Source organism: Eucyclogobius newberryi, unplaced genomic scaffold, assembly GCF_026437365.1.
Source record: "Eucyclogobius newberryi isolate DKJ021-1_F unplaced genomic scaffold, fEucNew1.0.hap1 SCAF_9, whole genome shotgun sequence".
NCBI lineage: Eukaryota > Metazoa > Chordata > Actinopteri > Gobiiformes > Gobiidae > Eucyclogobius > Eucyclogobius newberryi.
The window spans coordinates 16798967-16819959 of NW_027316532.1; the positions used below are offsets into that span (position 1 = coordinate 16798967).

General features: G+C 46.6%; 1 protein-coding gene across 3 annotated transcripts in view; it reads right to left on the reverse strand.

Moving 5' to 3' along the window:
• Positions 1–2211: 2211 nt before the first annotated feature.
• The window catches only part of LOC140353611 (3',5'-cyclic-AMP phosphodiesterase 4C-like), a 110010-nt gene continuing 91228 nt past the window's right edge, over positions 2212–20993 (reverse strand). For 2 of the 3 annotated variants that reach the window (XM_072438259.1, XM_072438258.1), the window contains exons 9-16: positions 17968–18149; positions 17441–17539; positions 17021–17185; positions 16811–16910; positions 16403–16557; positions 16199–16321; positions 14564–14746; positions 2213–4878 (exon numbers count right to left, since the gene is read on the reverse strand). In XM_072438259.1, coding sequence (XP_072294360.1) covers positions 4414–4878; positions 14564–14746; positions 16199–16321; positions 16403–16557; positions 16811–16910; positions 17021–17185; positions 17441–17539; positions 17968–18149 — 1472 coding nt within the window. In that variant the 3' untranslated portion in view covers positions 2213–4413. Of the gene's footprint in view, positions 4879–14563; positions 14747–16198; positions 16322–16402; positions 16558–16810; positions 16911–17020; positions 17186–17440; positions 17540–17967; positions 18150–20993 lie in introns of all 3 variants that reach the window. The other variant, XM_072438257.1, reaches the window with a different exon arrangement.

Genomic DNA, 20993 nt, shown 5'->3' on the forward strand with positions numbered 1-20993 from the left:
TTGGGGGTGTGGCTGAAACCATCTTGTCCCTGGTACCTCCTCATTGTGAGGCACCAGCTCGTCCCTGGTACCTCCTCGCTGTGAGGCACCAGCTCGACCCTGGTACCTCCTTGCTGTGATGCACCAGCTCAACCCTGGTACCTCCTCGCGGTGAGGCACCCGCTCGTCCCGTTTCCCGCAGCCACACCCCCAAATTGAAGCCCTTTGTGACAGAAACCAAGAGCAGAAACCTATGGTAAAGTGCTACTGCGGAACCTGGAGGCACCGGACACACAAGCACGAGGACACACCAGCAACAGGATCTGGACCAGGACCAGGACCTGGACTTGGACCAGGACTTGGACCAGGACCAGGACCTGGAAATGGTCCAGGACTAGGACCAGTGATAAGGCCAGGACGGACACACACTTATAAAGTCTCTGGTATAAAAATAAAGCTGCAGGTTTTCCAGGGTCAGTGTCATGTTCTTGCGCTGCTACAAACCGCTCCATCGTCCTCATGCGTTTTTATTTAAAGGGTTTAATCCAAAGTTTCAGATGTTTCTCCCGAGGGACCAGGGCCCCAAGGGTCCAGGGCCCCGAGTGTCCAGGGCCCCCGAGTGTCCAGGGCCCTAGTGTCCAGGGCCCACGTCCGTGCTACACAAAACTCGTCGCGCCCTGAGCAAACATCCAAACGTCCTTTTCAGCTGGATTTAGTGAAACGTCCAAAGGTTTGAATCTTCCATAAAAACAAAACCTTGAGTTTAGTTTGTGTTTCTAATGAACAGACCAGAGTTCAAGAGATTTTTAGAAATATCTGCAATTTTCTGAAATGTTTATATTTGTGTTAAAGTCAGTGCATGTCTTCAGAGTCCAGGGTTCTCGCTGGGCTGAGGTTGGAGATTGGCGGTGGGACCGCCGTAGGCGGCACTCGCAAAAAGTACTTACAATTTCTTGCAAAGTTCTACGGCGTTTGCTTTGCATGTCGTGTATAGAAAGCCAATATGATCACACTCCGACGTTTTTACAAATTAAAGCGGCGCTCTCTAAATTTACGCCACACACCGCTCATAAGTGGCGGAGTGTGATCGTATTGGCTTTCCATATCTTTTGAGGACTGTGCGAGCGCCGTGGTGCTTTTCGAGCACGCCGCTTGCGGCGCGAGCACGGTTATCTTAATACCTGGCGGTATCTTTAGCGAGAACATGAGTCTAAACTACAGCGTGTTTCAGAACATGAGTCTAAACTACAGCGTGTTTCAGAACATGAGTCTAAACTACAGCGTGTTTCAAAATATGAGTCTAAACTACAGCGTGTTTCAGAACATGAGTCTAAACTACAGCGTGTTTCAGAACATGAGTCTAAACTACAGCGTGTTTCAGAACATGAGTCTAAACTACAGCGTGTTTCAGAACATGAGTCTAAACTACAGCGTGTTTCAGAACATGAGTCTAAACTACAACGTGTTTCAGAACATGAGTCTAAACTACAGCGTGTTTCAGAACATGAGTCTAAACTACAGCGTGTTTCAGAACATGAGTCTAAACTACAGCGTGTTTCAGAACATGAGTCTAAACTACAGCGTGTTTCAGAACATGAGTCTAAACTACAGCGTGTTTCAGAACATGAGTCTAAACTACAGCGTGTTTCAGAACATGAGTCTAAACTACAGCGTGTTTCAGAACATGAGTCTAAACTACAGCGTGTTTCAGAACATGAGTCTAAACTACAGCGTGTTTCAGAACATGAGTCTAAACTACAGCGTGTTTCAGAACATGAGTCTAAACTACAGCGTGTTTCAGAACATGAGTCTAAACTACAGCGTGTTTCAGAACATGAGTCTAAACTACAGCGTGTTTCAGAACATGAGTCTAAACTACAGCGTGTTTCAGAACATGAGTCTAAACTACAGCGTGTTTCAGAACATGAGTCTAAACTACAGCGTGTTTCAGAACATGAGTCTAAACTACAGCGTGTTTCAGAACATGAGTCTAAACTACAGCGTGTTTCAGAACATGAGTCTAAACTACAGCGTGTTTCAGAACATGAGTCTAAACTACAGCGTGTTTCAGAACATGAGTCTAAACTACAGCGTGTTTCAGAACATGAGTCTAAACTACAGCGTGTTTCAGAACATGAGTCTAAACTACAGCGTGTTTCAGAACATGAGTCTAAACTACAGCGTGTTTCAGAACATGAGTCTAAACTACAGCGTGTTTCAGAACATGAGTCTAAACTACAGCGTGTTTCAGAACATGAGTCTAAACTACAGCGTGTTTCAGGACAAAATACCCAGTGCTAAGTGTCACAATGAACTCGATAGCAATTTTGTCCAGTTTGTGTTTGTTTTTTGTATCGATATCTAGTTTCGATACTGACTCACTAAGATCTAGTATCCATTAGATTCTGAGTTTTGATCATTTTGAGGGAAATCCTTATAACTTATATGTTATTTATTATCAGACTTTGATACTTTCAGTAAACTTTCCCGACGTTTTCTGCCGAGGAAAATCATTCATGACCGATTTAAGTGCAATTCTCAACATGCGGTTATTTAGAAACATGTGGTGAAATCAGAAAGTCACTGGTCTGTTTAAGAGAAACACAAAAGAAATCCCAAAACAAAAAATATTTTCAACGTCTTGCGTCGCTCGTTTGAAAATGAATTGGAAGGAAGACTTTTCCTTTAGCGCCGTTTGAGATCCAGTTCAACAATCGTTTCCGGTGAAAAGCAGCTACAGCGAACAGAGTCTCCCCAAGGTGCTAGCGGGCGGGCCCTGGGCTCTCCCGCGGCCGGTCCTGGAGTCTCCGCCTGCCGGTCCTGGGGTCTCCTGCGGGCCCGTCATGGAGTCTCGAGGGTCGGTCCTGGAATCTCCCGAGGGCCCGTCATGGAGTCTCCCGCCTGCCAGTGCTGGAGTCTCCCCAGGCCGGTCCCTGAGTCTCCTGAGGGTCAGTCATGAAGTCTCCCGCCTGCCAGTGCTGGAGTCTCCCGCAAGCCGGTCCCTGAGTCTCCCGTGGGCCCGTCATGGGGTCTCCTGCGGGCCCGTCATGGAGTCTCGAGGGTCGGTCCTGGAGTCTCCCGAGGGCCCGTCATGGAGTCTCCCGCGGGCCGGTCCTGGAGTCTCCCGCGGGCCGGTCCTGGGGTCTCCTGCGGGCCGGTCCTGGGGTCTACCGCGGGCCGGTCCTAGGGTCTCCCAAGGGCCCGTCATGGAGTCTCCCGAAGGCTGGTCCTGGGGTCTCCCGCGGGTGCTACGGGCTCTATAGGACGAGTGTCTCCAGATTAAAGGGACTGTGGTGATTCTACAGACGAGGCGGTCTTGGGTTCGAGGCCTGTTTCTGTCACGGCAACGACAAAGCTCCGGGACCAGTTTGGTTTTAGATTTGTAATTTTTTTTAAAAGAACGATCCACCACTGTAATAATAATGTTCATTTTTCTGTCAAAGCAAAATATACATAAAAAAATATATACATGAAAATATAATAAGATAAATATTAAACTATTAAAATGGTGGATTATTTGTGATGAGAAAGGGAAATAATAAAATAATGATAATAATAATCTGCCAATGAAATTATTTGTTTTTGGTATTGCACTTGAAGTAAAGGGAAAAACAGGAGTTCATTGGCAGATTAGAGACTCTAGAGATCAGAGACTCAAGAGATTAGAGACTGGTGTTTGTGCAATCGTTGAGTTCAATTGTGAAAGAAAATGATATTCTGTCAAATGGATGATGTGTTTTTCCGCTCGTCCAGATCGTACTTCCAAATATCTGTCTGAAAGGAGGAGCCAACCGCACTGACCGCACTGACAAACACCTTTGACCAAATAAAGGTGTAAATGTGTCACTGAAGCTTCTGGAGAGAGAATATTTATGAATAAAAAAAGTTTTGTCAATTAAATTATATATTCTATTTTGATGTTTTGATTTAATAATAACTCTGTCTTAGTTACAAAAGGAATTGTTTGTGTCTAAATACAACTGATTATGTTTTATAGTCCACTTTTACAACAATGTTAGTCGTTACTACAGAGTTGGACGTTACTACAGTGTTAGTCATTACTACAGTTTTAATTGTTGTCACTACAGTGTTTGTTGTTACTACAGTGTTAGATGTTACTACAGTATTAGTTGTTACTACAGTGTTAGTTGTTGTTACTACAGTGTTAGTTGTTGTTACTACAGTGTTAGTTGTTGTTACTACAGTGTTAGTTGTTGTTACTACAGTGTTAGATGTTACTACAGTGTTAGTTCTTACTATAGTTTTAGCTTCAGTGCAGTTAGCTCCTCTTACAGACAGATTTTTAAGGCAGAACCATGTCAGAACTGAGTCGGCGAAACATCAGAATTCAGTTTTCTTTTACATCACAGAACCCAAAGGTCTCAGTCCAGATCTTTGTTGTTGCCTTGGCGACAGGTCAGGCTGCGCGGGTCGTTATGTGGCGGCGTCCGAGCCGTCGCGGCCCGGGGAAGAGTCCAGCGTCCTGGGGCTGCGCACAGACATGTGGGCCAGGCTGCGGGCCGGGTGCGGCGACGGCGGCCTGTAGCGGCTGTTTGAGGCGCGAGGGTCGACGGGCGACAGCGACGGCGGCTCCTGGCGACGCCCCACTTTCTCCTCCTCCGAGTCGGACGCCTCCTCCTCGTTCTCCTCCTCCAGCGTCAGCTCGAACTGGAACTTGTCTGTGGCGGGTGCGGCAGCTGGCGCGGGGCCGGTGAGCGGGTTGGCTTGCGTGGGTCGGCTGTGCTCCTCGGGGCTGGTGGGCGACGGGCTGCGTGGGATCATACTCTGGTACCACTCGCGGTTGTCCTCCAATGTGTCCAGGATGTCCTGGGCGTCCGGGTGCACCAGGTCGGCCCACGTCTCCCACAGCGGGTGCACAATGTAGTCGATGAAGCCCACCTGCCACAGAGACGCCGGTTACACACTAAGCTGTACAAATAACAGATATACATCAGATACATGTACTGTGTGAAGGGGCGTGTCCTTCTGGCCCTGGACTTGTGTCCTCCCCTCGTCATGTGTGACACTGTGACATCACATGAATCCCTCCCTCTAGTCACTCTAACTGGCATTTAGTGTGTCCATAGTGTGTCCAGAGTGTGCTCATAGTGTGTCCATAGTGTGCTCATAGTGTGTCCACTACCACGCCTCGCCACGCCTCTTGCGGCGTGGCGGTGGCGTGGTGAGGGCCGATCATTGACGCTTACGGCTATATTTTTACCATTATTATAAGTATTATCTTGTCTTACGCTAGCTGCTTTTTTATTTTATTTTTATCTTTATTTATTTTTGCCCTCCATTCCTTATTAGGAAATGAGAGGTTTTGTCTATAGGAGTTTTGTCCATAGTGTGGCCATAGTGTGCTCATAGTGTGTCCATAGTGTGCTCATAGTGTGTCCATAGTGTGTCCATAGTGTGCTCATAGTGTGTCCATAGTGTGTCCATAGTGTGTCCATAGTGTGCTCATAGTGTGTCCATAGTGTGTCCATAGTGTGTCCATAGTGTGGCCATAATGTGCTCATAGTGTGTCCATAGTGTGTCCATAGTGTGTCCATAGTGTGCTCATAGTGTGTCCATAGTGTGTCCATAATGTGTCCATAGTGTGTCCATAGTGTGTCCATAGTGTGCTCATAATGTGTCCCTAGTGTGACCATAGTGTGTCCATAGTGTGCTCATAGTGTGTCCATAGTGTGCTCATAGTGTAGTGTGTCCATAGTGTGCTCATAGTGTGCTCATAATGTGTCCATAGTGTGCTCATAATGTGTCCATAGTGTGCTCATAGTGTGTCCATAGTGTGCTCATAATGTGTCCATAGTGTGCTCATAGTGTGTCCATAGTGTGCTCATAATGTGTGACCATAGTGTGCTCATAGTGTGTCCATAGTGTGCTCATAGTGTGTCCATAGTGTGCTCATAGTGTGTCCATAGTGTGCTCATAGTGTGTCCATAGTGTGCTCATAGTGTGTCCATAGTGTGCTCATAATGTGTCCCTAGTGTGACCCTAGTGTGCTCATAGTGTGTCCATAGTGTGCTCATAGTGTGTCCATAGTGTGCTCATAGTGTGTCCATAATGTGTCCATAGTGTGTCCATAATGTGTCCATAGTGTGTCCATAGTGTGTCCATAGTGTGTCCATAGTGTGCTCATAATGTGTCTATAGTGTGTCCATAGTGTGTCCATAGTGTGTCCAGAGTGTGTCCATAGTGTGTCCATAGTGTGCTCATAGTCTGTCCATAGTGTGTCCATAGTGTGTCCATAGTGTGCTCATAGTGTGTCCATAGTGTGCTCATAGTGTGTCCATAGTGTGTCCATAGTGTGCTCATAATGTGTCCCTAGTGTGCTCATAGTGTGTCCATAATATGTCCATAGTGTGTCCATAGTGTGCTCATAATGTGTCTATAGTGTGTCCATAGTGTGTCCATAGTGTGCTCATAGTGTGTCCAGAGTGTGTCCATAGTGTGCTCATAATGTGTCCCTAGTGTGACCATAGTGTGCTCATAGTGTGTCCATAGTGTGTCCATAATGTGTCCATAGTGTGTCCATAGTGTGTCCATAGTGTGTCCATAGTGTGTCCATAATGTGTCCATAGTGTGTCCAGAGTGTGTCCATAGTGTGTCCATAGTGTGCTCATAGTGTGTCCATAGTGTGTCCATAGTGTGTCCATAGAGTGTCCATAGTGTGTCCATAATGTGTTCATAGTGTGTCCATAGTGTGCTCATAATGTGTCCCTAGTGTGACCATAGTGTGTCCATAGTGTGCTCATAGTGTGCTCATAGTGTGTCCATAGTGTGCTCATAATGTGTCCATAGTGTGCTCATAGTGTGCCCATAGTGTGCTCATAATGTGTCCCTAGTGTGACCATAGTGTGTCCATAATGTGCTCATAGTGTGTCCATAGTGTGCTCATAATGTGTCCCTAGTGTGACCATAATGTGTCCCTAGTATGTCCATAGTGTGACCATAGTGTGTCCATAGTGTGCTCATAGTGTGTCCATAGCGTGCTCATAGTGTGTCCATAGTGTGCTCATAGTGTGTCCATAATGTGTCCATAGTGTGTCCATAATGTGTCCATAGTGTGTCCATAGTGTGCGCATAATGTGTCTTTAGTGTGTCCATAGTGTGTCCATAATCAGGGGCGATTCTAGGGAGTGTGGGGGCCCTAGGCAGAAATTCTTAGGGGGCCCTACCGTACCTACCCTACTGTGCCGGACTGAAAATGTTGTTTACATTTTGACAGCGCCGCGTGTAGCGGTAGACTACTGTTCCCAGAATGCTTTGCATACATGTTGATCAGACTTTCGGTTCCGGAGTACATATATTAAGCGCACGGGCGGCTTCACGGGGGCCCCCTAGTGGCCTGGGGCCCCAGGCAATTGCCTGGTATGCATAATGGGATGCAGCGCCTCTGTCCATAATGTGTCCATAGTGTGTCCATAGTGTGTCCATAATGTGTCCATAATGTGTCCATAGTGTGTCCATAGTGTGTCCATAGTGTGTCCATAGTGTGTCCATAGTGTGTCCCTAGTGTGTCCATAATGTGTCCATAGTGTGTCCCTAGTGTGCTCATAGTTTGCATGTGCTCGCAGTTTGCATATCGGCCTGGCATCGGAGTGGAGGACGCCGTCATCTCCCTGCTGCACTGCTCTCTCTCTCATCTGGAAAAGTCTGGCAGCTCTGTGAGGATCCTGTTCTTTGATCTTTCCAGCGCCTTCAACACCATCAGCCGCTGCTCCTGAGGGACAAGCTGGAGACGGCTGGTGTGGAGTACAACCTGGCAGAGTGGATCCTGGACTACCTCACAGACCGACCCCAGTTTGTGAGAGCCCGGAACTGTGTGTCTGACACTCGGACCTGCAGTGTGGGGGCGCCCCAGGGCACTGTCCTCGCGCCCTTTCTCTTAACCCTTTACACTGCAGACTTCAGACATGACACGGACAGCTGTGTCCAGCAGAAGTTCTCTGATGACTCTGCCATCATCGGACTCATCATGGACGACGATGATGCGGAGTACAGAGGACTGGCGCAGGACTTTGTGGACTGGTGTCAGCGGAACCACCTCCTCATCAACGCGGGAAAGACCAAGGAGATGGTGGTGGACTTCCACAGACGCCATCCCACTGCCCCCTCACCAGTGAACATCCAGGAAAGGGACATTGAGAGAGTGGACTCATACAAGTACCTGGGTGTTCATCTGAACCACAAACTGGACTGGACTCATAACACAGACGCACTGTACAGGAAGAGCCAGAGTCTGCTCTACCTCCTGAGGAGACTCAGGTCTTTTGGAGTGTCCTGAAGACCTTCTACGACTCTGTGGTGGCATCAGCTCCTGTACGGTGTGGTCTGCTGGAGCAGCAGCATCACAGAGAGGGAGAGGAAGAAGCTGGACAAAGTCATTAAGAAGTCCAGCTCCGTCCTGGGCTGTGCTCTGGACTCGGTGCAGGAGATGGGGGACAGAAGGGTCCTGGCTAAATTCACATCTATGCTGGACCATAAGTGCCACCCCCTGCAGGACACTCTGTCCGCTCTGGAGAGCAGCTTCAGTGAGAGACTGATCCACCCTCGCTGTGTGAAGGAGGGGTTTTGCAGGTCTTTCCTTCCTGCTGCTGTCAGACTCTACAACAAACACTTCTAGCCCTAAACACGTGCAATACTGACTTAACCATGTGCAATACTGTCATATTCATGTGCAATTACTGTCGTACTCACATGCATAAGTGTCCCATTCATGTGCATAACATACAACACATTCATGTGTATATAACATGTGCATATAACTGATGAAAATAGAGTGTTTATTAGGCCCGAGCGCCACAAGCTGGCGAGAGGCCTATTAGTTCTGTAAGGCCGTGCGAAGCAATGAGACCCATGTCATAATTGTTACGGCTTTGCCAACAATGACCGAAACCTCCCATGTTATTCCAATGGGGAAATTGCCAGAACATGCTTATACTTTATACTTTCACAAACTCCTCCTAGACCTATTAACCTGAAATTTGGTGAGACTCATCTTCAGGGGTAAAAGTTATACACATCACATTCAAAGAGTCATGGTCTCTGTGCGGCGAAGCCACACATTTTGCCAAGAATTCAAAATAAAATTGCTATTTGAATGGTAAAACAAAGGGTGGAAGATGTGACAGCGTCACAAATTCAGCAGTAGATGTAATAAAAGGACATAACGCGCCCCCTCCTCTTGCGGCGTGGCGGTGGCGTGGCGAGGGCCGATCATTGACGCTTACGGCTATATTTTTACCATTATTATAAGTATTATCTTGTCTTACGCTAGCTGCTTTTTTATTTTATTTTTATCTTTATTTATTTTTGCCCTCCATTCCTTATTAGGAAATGAGAGGTTTTGTCTATAAGAGTTTTGTTTATAAGAGTTCTTCTATTAAGAGTGTTTTTTTAAACTTCTTATGTTATCCATCCTTTTCCTCTGTATCTACCTGCATTGCAACAATGAAATTTCCCCATGTGTGGACAATAAAGGATGATCTTATCTTATAGTAGTGAGTCCATAGTGTGTCCATAGTGTGTTCATAGTAGTGTGTCCATAGTGTCTCCATAGTGTGTTCATAGTAGTGTGTCCATAGTGTGTTCATAGTAGTGTGTCCATAGTGAGTCCATAGTAGTGTGTCCATAGTGTGTTCATAGTAGTGTGTCCATAGTGTGCTCATAGTAGTGTGTCCATAATAGTGTGTCCATAGTGTGTTCATAGTAGTGTGTCCATAGTGTGTTCATAGTAGTGTGTCCATAGTGTGTTCATAGTAGTGTGTCCATAGTGAGTCCATAGTGTGTCCATAGTAGTGTGTCCATAGTGTGTCCATAGTGTGTTCATAGTAGTGTGTCCATAGTGTGTTTATAGTAGTGTGTCCATAGTGTCTCCATAGTGTGTTCAAAGTAGTGTGTCCATAGTGTGTTCATAGTAGTGTGTCCATAGTGTCTCCATAGTGTGTTCATAGTAGTGTGTCCATAGTGTGTTCATAGTAGTGTGTCCATAGTGTGTTCATAGTAGTGAGTCCATAGTGTGTTTATAGTAGTGTGTCCATAGTGTCTTCATAGTGTGTTCATAGTAGTGTCCATAGTGTGTTTATAGTAGTGTGTCCATAGTGAGTCCATAGTGTGTTCATAGTAGTGTGTCCATAGTGTGTTCATAGTAGTGTCCATAGTGTGTTTATAGTAGTGTGTCCATAGTGTCTCCATAGTGTGTTCATAGTAGTGTGTCCATAGTGTGTTCATAGTAGTGTGTCCATAGTGTGTTCATAGTAGTGTGTCCATAGTGTGTTCATAGTAGTGTGTCCATAGTGTGTTCATAGTAGTGTCCATAGTGTGTTTATAGTAGTGTGTCCATAGTGAGTCCATAGTGTGTCCATAGTGTCTCCATAGTGTGTTCATAGTAGTGTGTCCATAGTGTGTTCATAGTAGTGTGTCCATAGTGTGTTCATAGTAGTGTGTCCATAGTGTGTCCATAGTGTGTTCATAGTAGTGTGTCCATAGTGTCTCCATAGTGTGTTCATAGTAGTGTGTCCATAGTGTGTTTATAGTAGTGTGTCCATAGTGTGTTCATAGTAGTGTGTCCATAGTGTGTTCATAGTAGTGTGTCCATAGTGTCTCCATAGTGTGCTCATAGTAGTGTCCATAGTGTGTCCATAGTAGTGTGTCCATAGAGTGTTTATAGTAGTGTGTCCATAGTGTGTTCAAAGTAGTGTGTCCATAGTGTCTCCATAGTGTGTTCATAGTAGTGTGTCCATAGTGTCTCCATAGTGTGCTCATAGTAGTGTGTCCATAGTGTGTTCATAGTAGTGTGTCCATAGTGTGTTCATAGTAGTGTGTCCATAGTGAGTCCATAGTAGTGTGTCCATAGTGTGCTCATAGTAGTGTGTCCATAATAGTGTGTCCATAGTGTGTTCATAGTAGTGTGTCCATAGTGTGTTCATAGTAGTGTGTCCATAGTGTGTTCATAGTAGTGTGTCCATAGTGAGTCCATAGTGTGTCCATAGTAGTGTCCATAGTGTGTTCATAGTAGTGTATCCATAGTGTGTCCATAGTGTGTTCATAGTAGTGTGTCCATAGTGTCTCCATAGTGTGTTCATAGTAGTGTGTCCATAGTGTCTCCATAGTGTGCTCATAGTAGTGTGTCCATAGTGTGTTCATAGTAGTGTGTCCATAGTGTGTTCATAGTAGTGTGTCCATAGTGAGTCCATAGTAGTGTGTCCATAGTGAGTCCATAGTGTGTCCATAGTAGTGTGTCCATAGTGTGTTCATAGTAGTGTGTCCATAGTGTGTTCATAGTAGTGTGTCCATAGTGTGTTCATAGTAGCGTGTCCATAGTGAGTCCATAGTGTGTCCATAGTAGTGTCCATAGTGTGTTCATAGTAGTGTGTCCATAGTGTGTTCATAGTAGTGTGTCCATAGTGTGTTCATAGTAGTGTGTCCATAGTGTGTTCATAGTAGTGTGTCCATAGTGAGTCCATAGTGTGTCCATAGTAGTGTCCATAGTGTGTTCATAGTAGTGTGTCCATAGTGAGTCCATAGTGTGTCCATAGTAGTGTGTCCATAGTGTGTTCATAGTAGTGTGTCCATAGTGTGTTCATAGTGTGTTCAAAGTAGTGTGTCCATAGTGAGTCCATAGTGTGTTCAAAGTAGTGTGTCCATAGTGTGTCCATAGTGTGTTCATAGTAGTGTGTCCATAGTGTCTCCATAGTGTGTTCATAGTAGTGTGTCCATAGTGTGTTTATAGTAGTGTGTCCATAGTGTGTTCATAGTAGTGTGTCCATAGTGTGTTCATAGTAGTGTGTCCATAGTGTCTCCATAGTGTGCTCATAGTAGTGTCCATAGTGTGTCCATAGTAGTGTGTCCATAGAGTGTTTATAGTAGTGTGTCCATAGTGTGTTCAAAGTAGTGTGTCCATAGTGTCTCCATAGTGTGTTCATAGTAGTGTGTCCATAGTGTCTCCATAGTGTGCTCATAGTAGTGTGTCCATAGTGTGTTCATAGTAGTGTGTCCATAGTGTGTTCATAGTAGTGTGTCCATAGTGAGTCCATAGTAGTGTGTCCATAGTGTGCTCATAGTAGTGTGTCCATAATAGTGTGTCCATAGTGTGTTCATAGTAGTGTGTCCATAGTGTGTTCATAGTAGTGTGTCCATAGTGTGTTCATAGTAGTGTGTCCATAGTGAGTCCATAGTGTGTCCATAGTAGTGTCCATAGTGTGTTCATAGTAGTGTATCCATAGTGTGTCCATAGTGTGTTCATAGTAGTGTGTCCATAGTGTCTCCATAGTGTGTTCATAGTAGTGTGTCCATAGTGTCTCCATAGTGTGCTCATAGTAGTGTGTCCATAGTGTGTTCATAGTAGTGTGTCCATAGTGTGTTCATAGTAGTGTGTCCATAGTGAGTCCATAGTAGTGTGTCCATAGTGAGTCCATAGTGTGTCCATAGTAGTGTGTCCATAGTGTGTTCATAGTAGTGTGTCCATAGTGTGTTCATAGTAGTGTGTCCATAGTGTGTTCATAGTAGCGTGTCCATAGTGAGTCCATAGTGTGTCCATAGTAGTGTCCATAGTGTGTTCATAGTAGTGTGTCCATAGTGTGTTCATAGTAGTGTGTCCATAGTGTGTTCATAGTAGTGTGTCCATAGTGTGTTCATAGTAGTGTGTCCATAGTGAGTCCATAGTGTGTCCATAGTAGTGTCCATAGTGTGTTCATAGTAGTGTGTCCATAGTGAGTCCATAGTGTGTCCATAGTAGTGTGTCCATAGTGTGTTCATAGTAGTGTGTCCATAGTGTGTTCATAGTAGTGTGTCCATAGTGTGTTCATAGTAGTGTGTCCATAGTGTGTTCATAGTAGTGTGTCCATAGTGAGTCCATAGTGTGTCCATAGTAGTGTGTCCATAGTGTGTTCATAGTAGTGTGTCCATAGTGAGTCCATAGTGCGTCCATAGTAGTGTGTCCATAGTGAGTCCATAGTAGTGTGTCCATAGTGAGTCCATAGTGTGTCCATAGTAGTGTGTCCATAGTGAGTCCATAGTGTGTCCATAGTAGTGTCCATAGTGTGTTCATAGTAGTGTGTCCATAGTGTGTCCATAGTGTGTTCATAGTAGTGTGTCCATAGTGAGTCCATAGTGTGTCCATAGTAGTGTGTCCATAGTAGTGTGTCCATAATGAGTCCATAGTGTGTCCATAGTAGTGTGTCCATAGTGAGTCCATAGTGAGTCCATAGTAGTGTGTCCATAGTGTGTTCATAGTAGTGTGTCCATAGTGAGTCCATAGTGTGTCCATAGTGAGTCCATAGTGTGTCCATAGTAGTGTGTCCATAGTGTGTTCATAGTAGTGTGTCCATAGTGTGTTCATAGTAGTGTGTCCATAGTGTGTTCATAGTAGTGTGTCCATAGTGTGTTCATAGTAGTGTGTCCATAGTGAGTCCATAGTGTGTCCATAGTAGTGTGTCCATTGTAGTGTGTCCATAGTGAGTCCATAGTGCGTCCATAGTAGTGTGTCCATAGTGAGTCCATAGTAGTGTGTCCATAGTGAGTCCATAGTAGTGTGTCCATAGTGAGTCCATAGTGTGTCCATAGTAGTGTGTCCATAGTGAGTCCATAATGTGTCCATAGTAGTGTGTCCATAGTGTGTTCATAGTAGTGTGTCCATAGTGAGTCCATAGTGTGTCCATAGTGAGTCCATAGTGTGTCCATAGTAGTGTGTCCATAGTGTGTTCATAGTAGTGTGTCCATAGTGTGTTCATAGTAGTGTGTCCATAGTGTGTTCATAGTAGTGTGTCCATAGTGTGTTCATAGTAGTGTGTCCATAGTGAGTCCATAGTGTGTCCATAGTAGTGTGTCCATTGTAGTGTGTCCATAGTGAGTCCATAGTGCGTCCATAGTAGTGTGTCCATAGTGAGTCCATAGTAGTGTGTCCATAGTGAGTCCATAGTAGTGTGTCCATAGTGAGTCCATAGTGTGTCCATAGTAGTGTCCATAGTGTGTTCATAGTAGTGTGTCCATAGTGTGTCCATAGTGTGTTCATAGTAGTGTGTCCATAATGAGTCCATAGTGTGTCCATAGTAGTGTGTCCATAGTGAGTCCATAGTGAGTTCATAGTAGTGTGTCCATAGTGAGTCCATAATGTGTCCATAGTAGTGTGTCCATAGTGAGTCCATAGGAGTGTGTCCATAGTGAGTGCATAGTGTGTCCATAGTAGTGTGTCCATAGTGTGTCCATAGTGATTCCATAGTAGTGTGTCCATAGTGAGTTCATAGTGTGTCCATAGTAGTGTGTCCATAGTGTGTTCATAGTAGTGTGTCCATAGTGAGTCCATAGTGTGTCCATAGTAGTGTGTCCATAGTGTGTTCATAGTAGTGTGTCCATAGTAGTGTGTCCATAGTGAGTCCATAGTGTGTTTATAGTAGTGTGTCCATAGTGTGTTCATAGTAGTGTGTCCATAGTGAGTCCATAGTGTGTTCATAGTAGTGTGTCCATAGTGTGTTCATAGTAGTGTGTCCATAGTGTGTTCATAGTAGTGTGTCCATAGTGAGTCCATAGTGTGTTCTTTTGCAGGTGTGAAAGCAGCAGAGCTCCTGGAGGTTCTGACCTGGCTCTTCTCGACCGAGGCGTTGTGCTTGTCACACATGGGGCTGATCTCCATGCCCTTGTCCCTCTCGCGGTCGCCCTGGGTGAAGAACTCCACCATGATGCGGTCGGTCCACTGTCGGTACAGCTCCAGGGGTTTGGTGGGGTTACTCAGGTCAGCGCAGTGGACCATGTTCTGCAGAACCTGAGGAACAACAGCTCATTAACCGCTAAAGAACACACGCTTTGGTTAGTTTCTGGGCACGTTTTATGTTCGAAGGAAGTTTGGATTCATGTTGTTTAAGTTCAGTTTAATTAAAAACATGTGATTTGAAGCAGTTTGGATTGTTTTTTGTGTTGGACTCGTGTTGGACCCGTGTTGGACTCGTGTTGGACCCGTGTTGGACTCGTGGTGGACCCGTGTTGGACTCGTGTTGGACCCGTGTTGGACTCGTGTTGGACCCGTGTTGGACTCGTGTTGGACCCGTGTTGGACTCGTGTTGGACCCGTGTTGGACCCGTGTTGGACTCGTGTTGGACCCGTGTTGGACCCGTGTTGGACCCGTGTTGGACTCGTGTTGGACCCGTGTTGGACCCGTGTTGGAATCGTGTTGGACCCGTGTTGGACCCGTGTTGGACCCGTGTTGGACCCGTGTTGGACTCGTGTTGGACCCGTGTTGGACCCGTGTTGGACTCGTGTTGGACCCGTGTTGGACTCGTGTTGGACCCGTGTTGGACCCGTGTTGGACTCGTGTTGGACTCGTGTTGGACCCGTGTTGGAGTCGTGTTGGACCCGTGTTGGACCCGTGTTGGACTCGTGTTGGACCCGTGTTGGACCCGTGTTGGACTCGTGTTGGACTCGTGTTGGACCCGTGTTGGACTCGTGTTGGACCCGTGTTGGACTCGTGTTGGACCCGTGTTGGACCCGTGTTGGACTCGTGTTGGACCCGTGTTGGACCCGTGTTGGACCCGTGTTGGACTCGTGTTGGACCCGTGTTGGACCCGTGTTGGAATCGTGTTGGACCCGTGTTGGACCCGTGTTGGACCCGTGTTGGACTCGTGTTGGACCCGTGTTGGACCCGTGTTGGACTCGTGTTGGACCCGTGTTGGACTCGTGTTGGACTCGTGTTGGACCCGTGTTGGAGTCGTGTTGGACCCGTGTTGGACCCGTGTTGGACTCGTGTTGGACCCGTGTTGGACTCGTGTTGGACCCGTGTTGGACCCGTGTTGGACTCGTGTTGGACCCGTGTTGGACCCGTGTTGGAGTCGTGTTGGACCCGTGTTGGACTCGCGTTGGACTCGTGTTGGACTCGTGTTGGACCCGTGTTGGACTCGTGTTGGACCCGTGTTGGACTCGTGTTGGACCCGTGTTGGACTCGTGTTGGACCCGTGTTGGACCCGTGTTGGACTCGTGTTGGACCCGTGTTGGACTCGTGTTGGACCCGTGTTGGACTCGTGTTGGACTCGTGTTGGACCCGTGTTGGAGTCGTGTTGGACCCGTGTTGGACTCGTGTTGGACTCGTGTTGGACCCGTGTTGGACTCGTGTTGGACCCGTGTTGGACCCGTGTTGGACTCGTGTTGGACTCGTGTTGGACCCGTGTTGGACTCGTGTTTTCTGTGTATGGTCCAGCCCTCAGTAGACGCACTCTGCTGATACCTGGATGCGGTCGGAGTAGTTGTCCAGCAGCAGGACTCCCAGGCTGGTCACCTTCTTCGTCTCCACCATCGTCTTCATGTCGGCCAGAAAGTTCATGTGTTTGGACATGTCTGTGGCCAACACCTGGGGACACACTGTGGTCAGTGAAGGACAGGAGTAAAGAGAGCCTTGTCACAGCCCTGTCACAGATGACTGCTACTGTACCATGTCGATGACCATCTTGCGCAGAGAGTCCTTTTGCTTCTTGCTCAGGTTCTGGAAGATGTCACAGTTGTCCTCCTGCAGCAGTTTGAAGCCCACGGCCAGGTGATGGTTCTCCAACACCGAGGCGTCATTGTACATGAGGGCCAGCTCCGAGCCTGCACGGGACACAGAGAAGAGGAACATGAGGAGCTGAGGAGCAAGAAGAACCAGAGGAACCAGCAGAACAGGCTACAGGCGATGGAGAGTGGAGCTCCACTACCTGGACTTTTGGAAGGGATTAATACTCCATTTCAAACTTGAACCCTGATCTTATCCTGGTTTAAATACTTTGGCTTTGTGTACCTAACTGTTTGTAGAGAGCTCCGCTCAGCAGCTGAAGCCAGACCAGAAGAAATCAGAAGAACATACTGGTGTTGATGAGGAACTGGTTGGTAACTCCAGGATGGTCCACGTCGTGGATGGCACTGGCAAAGAGGACGGCCATGATCTCCAGGTCTGTGAACACCTCCTGGAAGAGCAACAGATGTCCTTCAAACACAACAAGGAGCCGGACATCTTCTGTTCTTCTGTCCTTCGTAAAGCATCTGGAGCGGTGTTCTCCGGGTTCTAGTGTCGTACCTGAAGTGCGGGCGTGGACAGCAGCACATGCGTGGACTGGACCACATCGGCTGCGTGGATGTTGTTGTGATAGGCCACGTCGCCGTGGTAATGGTCCTCCAGGGTCATCATGAAGGTCAGGAACGTGTCTGTGGGAATCTGAAAGGTCTTCAGCAGATCTCGCTCCTGCAACAAAAGGAACGTTTATTTATCCTCATGAAACTGGCACAAACATGGAGCCATCATGGAGCCATCATGGAGCTGTCCTCAGAGGACGTAAAGCCATAAGGTGTGTGGACCATCTCTCACAAAAAAGAAGCTTCAACATTTTTGGATCAGAAGTTTGGATATTTACATTTGTCTCCATCTGAAGTTATGATTCCAATTATGAGAAAACTGAACATATTATGTGAAAACTCAAGCGTTGTTGGAGATGTTCACCTGGAAGACGGCGTACAGGAGGACGGTCAGAGGGCGGTTTCCAGAAAACTCTGCGATTTTAAATATGTCCAGACCCCAGCGGTTTATGTCCTCGATCTCCTGCAACAAGAAGGACATTTATGAGACACAGAGGGGGTTTGTGCGGGTTTAGGGTGCTCTTACCTGGGACAACAGGCTCTCCTGGGATTTAGGGTGCTCTTACCTGGGACAACAGGCTCTCCTGGGGTTTAGGGTGCTTTTACCTGGGACAAGAGGCTCTCCTGGGGTTTAGGGTGCTCTTACCTGGGACAACAGGCTGTCGTGGGCGTTTAGGGTGCGCTTACCTGGGACAACGGGCTCTCCTGGGAGTTAAGGGTGCTTTTACCTGGGACAGTAGGCTCTCGTGGGGGATTAGGGTGCTCTTACCTGGACAACAGGCTCTCGTGGGGGTTTAGGGTGCTTTTATCTGGGACAGCAGGCTCTCGTGGGGGTTTAGGGTGCTCTTACCTGGGACAACAGGCTCTCGTGGGGGTTTAGGGTGCTCTTACCTGGGACAGCAGGCTCTCCTGGGGCGTTTTCACTCCGAAGCGTGGGATGCAGTAGGACGAGGCCAGGCTGGGACTTGCTGTGGGCTTCTTTACTCCGCTGATCTGGGACATGGGGCGCTCCTTCTTGTCCTTGTCCTTGTTCTTTGGGGCGGGGCCCAGGATCTCCACGTCGTTCTGCTTGTCTGTGGGACACAGACGTGAGAGAGGATAAGGAGCGCGTTTGAAGGTTCAGACACATCCAGGTGTTTCTCATGTTCAGGTCCTCCTCCAGAATCTCAGGAGCTGCAGAGGCTGAACCAGCTCTGAGTCATGATTGTCCAGGAGCTGGACCTTAGGTCATGTCCATCAGATCAGAGACAGGACAAATAACCTGTTTAAACACTTTGAAACAGGCAAGACAAACGACTGCTTCTGATTGGACCAAAACACACAATTATAACAACAGCAACTGTCCATCATGTCCATCGTGTCCAACATGTCTATCACGTCCATCACGCCCATCACGTCTATCACGTCCATCATGTCCATTACGTCCAACACGTCCATCACGTCCATCGTGTCCAACACGTCCATCAAGTCCAACACGTCCATCACAGCCATCATGTCCATTACAGCCATCATGTCCATCACGTCCATCGTGCCCATCACGTCCATTACGTCCAACACGTCCATCACATCCATTACGTCCATCTTGCCCATCACGTCCATTGTGTCCAACACGTCCATCATGTCGATAGTGTCCATCATGTCCACTGTGTCCATCATGTCCATTACGTCCATTACGTCCAACACGTCCATCACATCCATCATGTCGATAGTGTCCATCATGTCCATCGTGTCCATCACGTCCAGCATTTTAAATCAACATTATTGTTGTTCTCAGTTAAAGATATATTTTTTGCTGGTGATAATATGATTTTAGAAAAACTCGAACTAAACAAACTAAACCTGTTATTTTCTTTTAATCAGTGTTTTTTATGAGCATTATTTATGAGCATTATTTATTAGCATTATTTATGAGCGGGGTCTGAACCGCTGACCATCAGGTCGTGGTGAACTTTAATGCTGCTGGAGAGTTTGACCAAATATCGTGGAATGTCACAATTAAACAAATGACAAGCTGTTTTTCTTTAATGCCTCGTTTTGTTGCAGAAGCAGAACTACAAAGACCATGATCCTTTGCTCCACTTCAGCGCAGACATGAAGCTATAAGAACATTTATATGTTTGGACTGCGGCAGAAACAAGTCGCACACAAGGCAATCATTTGTAAAAGACAATCATTTTGTAGTAAACAAGTTATTATTAATTTTATTAATCAACGAGTTAAACTATTATTTCTATTGTTCAATGAGACTTTTTAAACACATTTTCAGCATAATAAAGGTGTAAATCTGTGACTGAAGCTTCTAGAGAGAGAACACGTACAAATAAAGTGTGTTATTGATGAAAACCTGAAAATGTTTATTCTTTTGTGACATTTTGATTTTAAAATTGTCTCTATATTTGTTTAAAAAGTTCTTTTCTTTTGTGTTTTAAAGTCCGTTTGGTCCAAAAAACCAGGATCAAAACACGACGTGGAATAAAACGCCTGTCTAAGGTTGACTGTGGACGAGGACAGACCGGGAGGACGAACCGGGAACCTTGTCACCGCTTCACCACTCGTAACGTGACACAGAGAGGCCCGTTTGAACCCGGCCGCCGCCCCCAGCCGCCCCCCCCCCCCGAGCTCCACACGCACAGGACCAAATGACTCACGCGTTTCCACCCGTGAAACGCATGTCGCCCGCCGAGAACCCGTCACTCGCCTGGACCCTCCCCCCTGTACCCGCCGGGTGAGAGCGCGGGACGCCCTTCGCCAGCCTTCACCCGCCCTCACCTCGCTCATCGTGCCTCCTCTTCCTCGCAGCCCAGACGCGACTGTTCATTTCCGACGGCGAGCTTCGAGGCGCTCGTCTTCTTCTTCTTCTTCTTCATGTCCGGAGCAAACGAGAGCCGTCGCCGTGGAGCTGTGCGGCGGCGGCGGCGAGCTCCATCCGTGCTGCCGCGTGCTGCCGGTGCTCGCTCTCTCTCTGTCTCTTTGTCTCACCCTCTCCTCAATCTCTCTCTCCTTCTCTCACTCGCTCGCTCTGGGTGCTATCGGCAGCCTGTTGCCACGGTAACGCCACACACAAAGTCTGGGAATGTCTGCGCTCGGTGGGAGATGGAAAAATCCTCACACACGCCCACAAACACCCGCTCGCCTTTGTTTTGGTCGCGTCGTGTTTGTGGTGTTGCCAAAGCGGATATTCAGAAGGTCATTTATTCCACATACGGTCACATGTTTAGGTCTTTATTACACGTACGTCACATGTATAGGTCTTTATTCCACGTACGGTCACATGTTTAGGTCTTTATTACACGTGCGGTCACATGTTTAGGTCTTTATTACACGTACGGTCACATTTTTAGGTCTTTAAAAAACGTACGATCACATGTTTAGGTCTCTATTCCACGTACAGTCATATGTTTAGGTTTTTATTCCACGTACGGTCACATGTTTAGGTCTTTATTACATGTATGGTCACATGTTTAGGTCTTTATTCCACATATGGTCTCATATTTAGGTCTTTATTACACGTACGGTCACATGTTTAGGTCTTTATTACACGTACGGTCTCAAGATTAGGTCTTTATTACACGTACGGTCACATGTTTAGGTCTTTATTACACGTACGTTTTTTTGTTTGTTGTTGACGTGACCCGTCTCAAGCCCCTCCTCTCTGCGTTACCATGGAGTCTATCGTAATATAATAACTAATATCATGTGAAAAGTGAGGTGATTATTTGCTTCCCATATATATATAGTCTAGTTATTTTTATCGAGTCAAAATATGATTGGGCACAATATCTATAATATCACAATACGTATAATAGGTGTATTATATATAAAGTCATATAAATCTACAGGTCTGAGTATTACGTCTTCCACAGGAAACAGTTCATGTGGAAAGAACTCTTGTTTCGAAAAACTAACAAAGAGGAAAT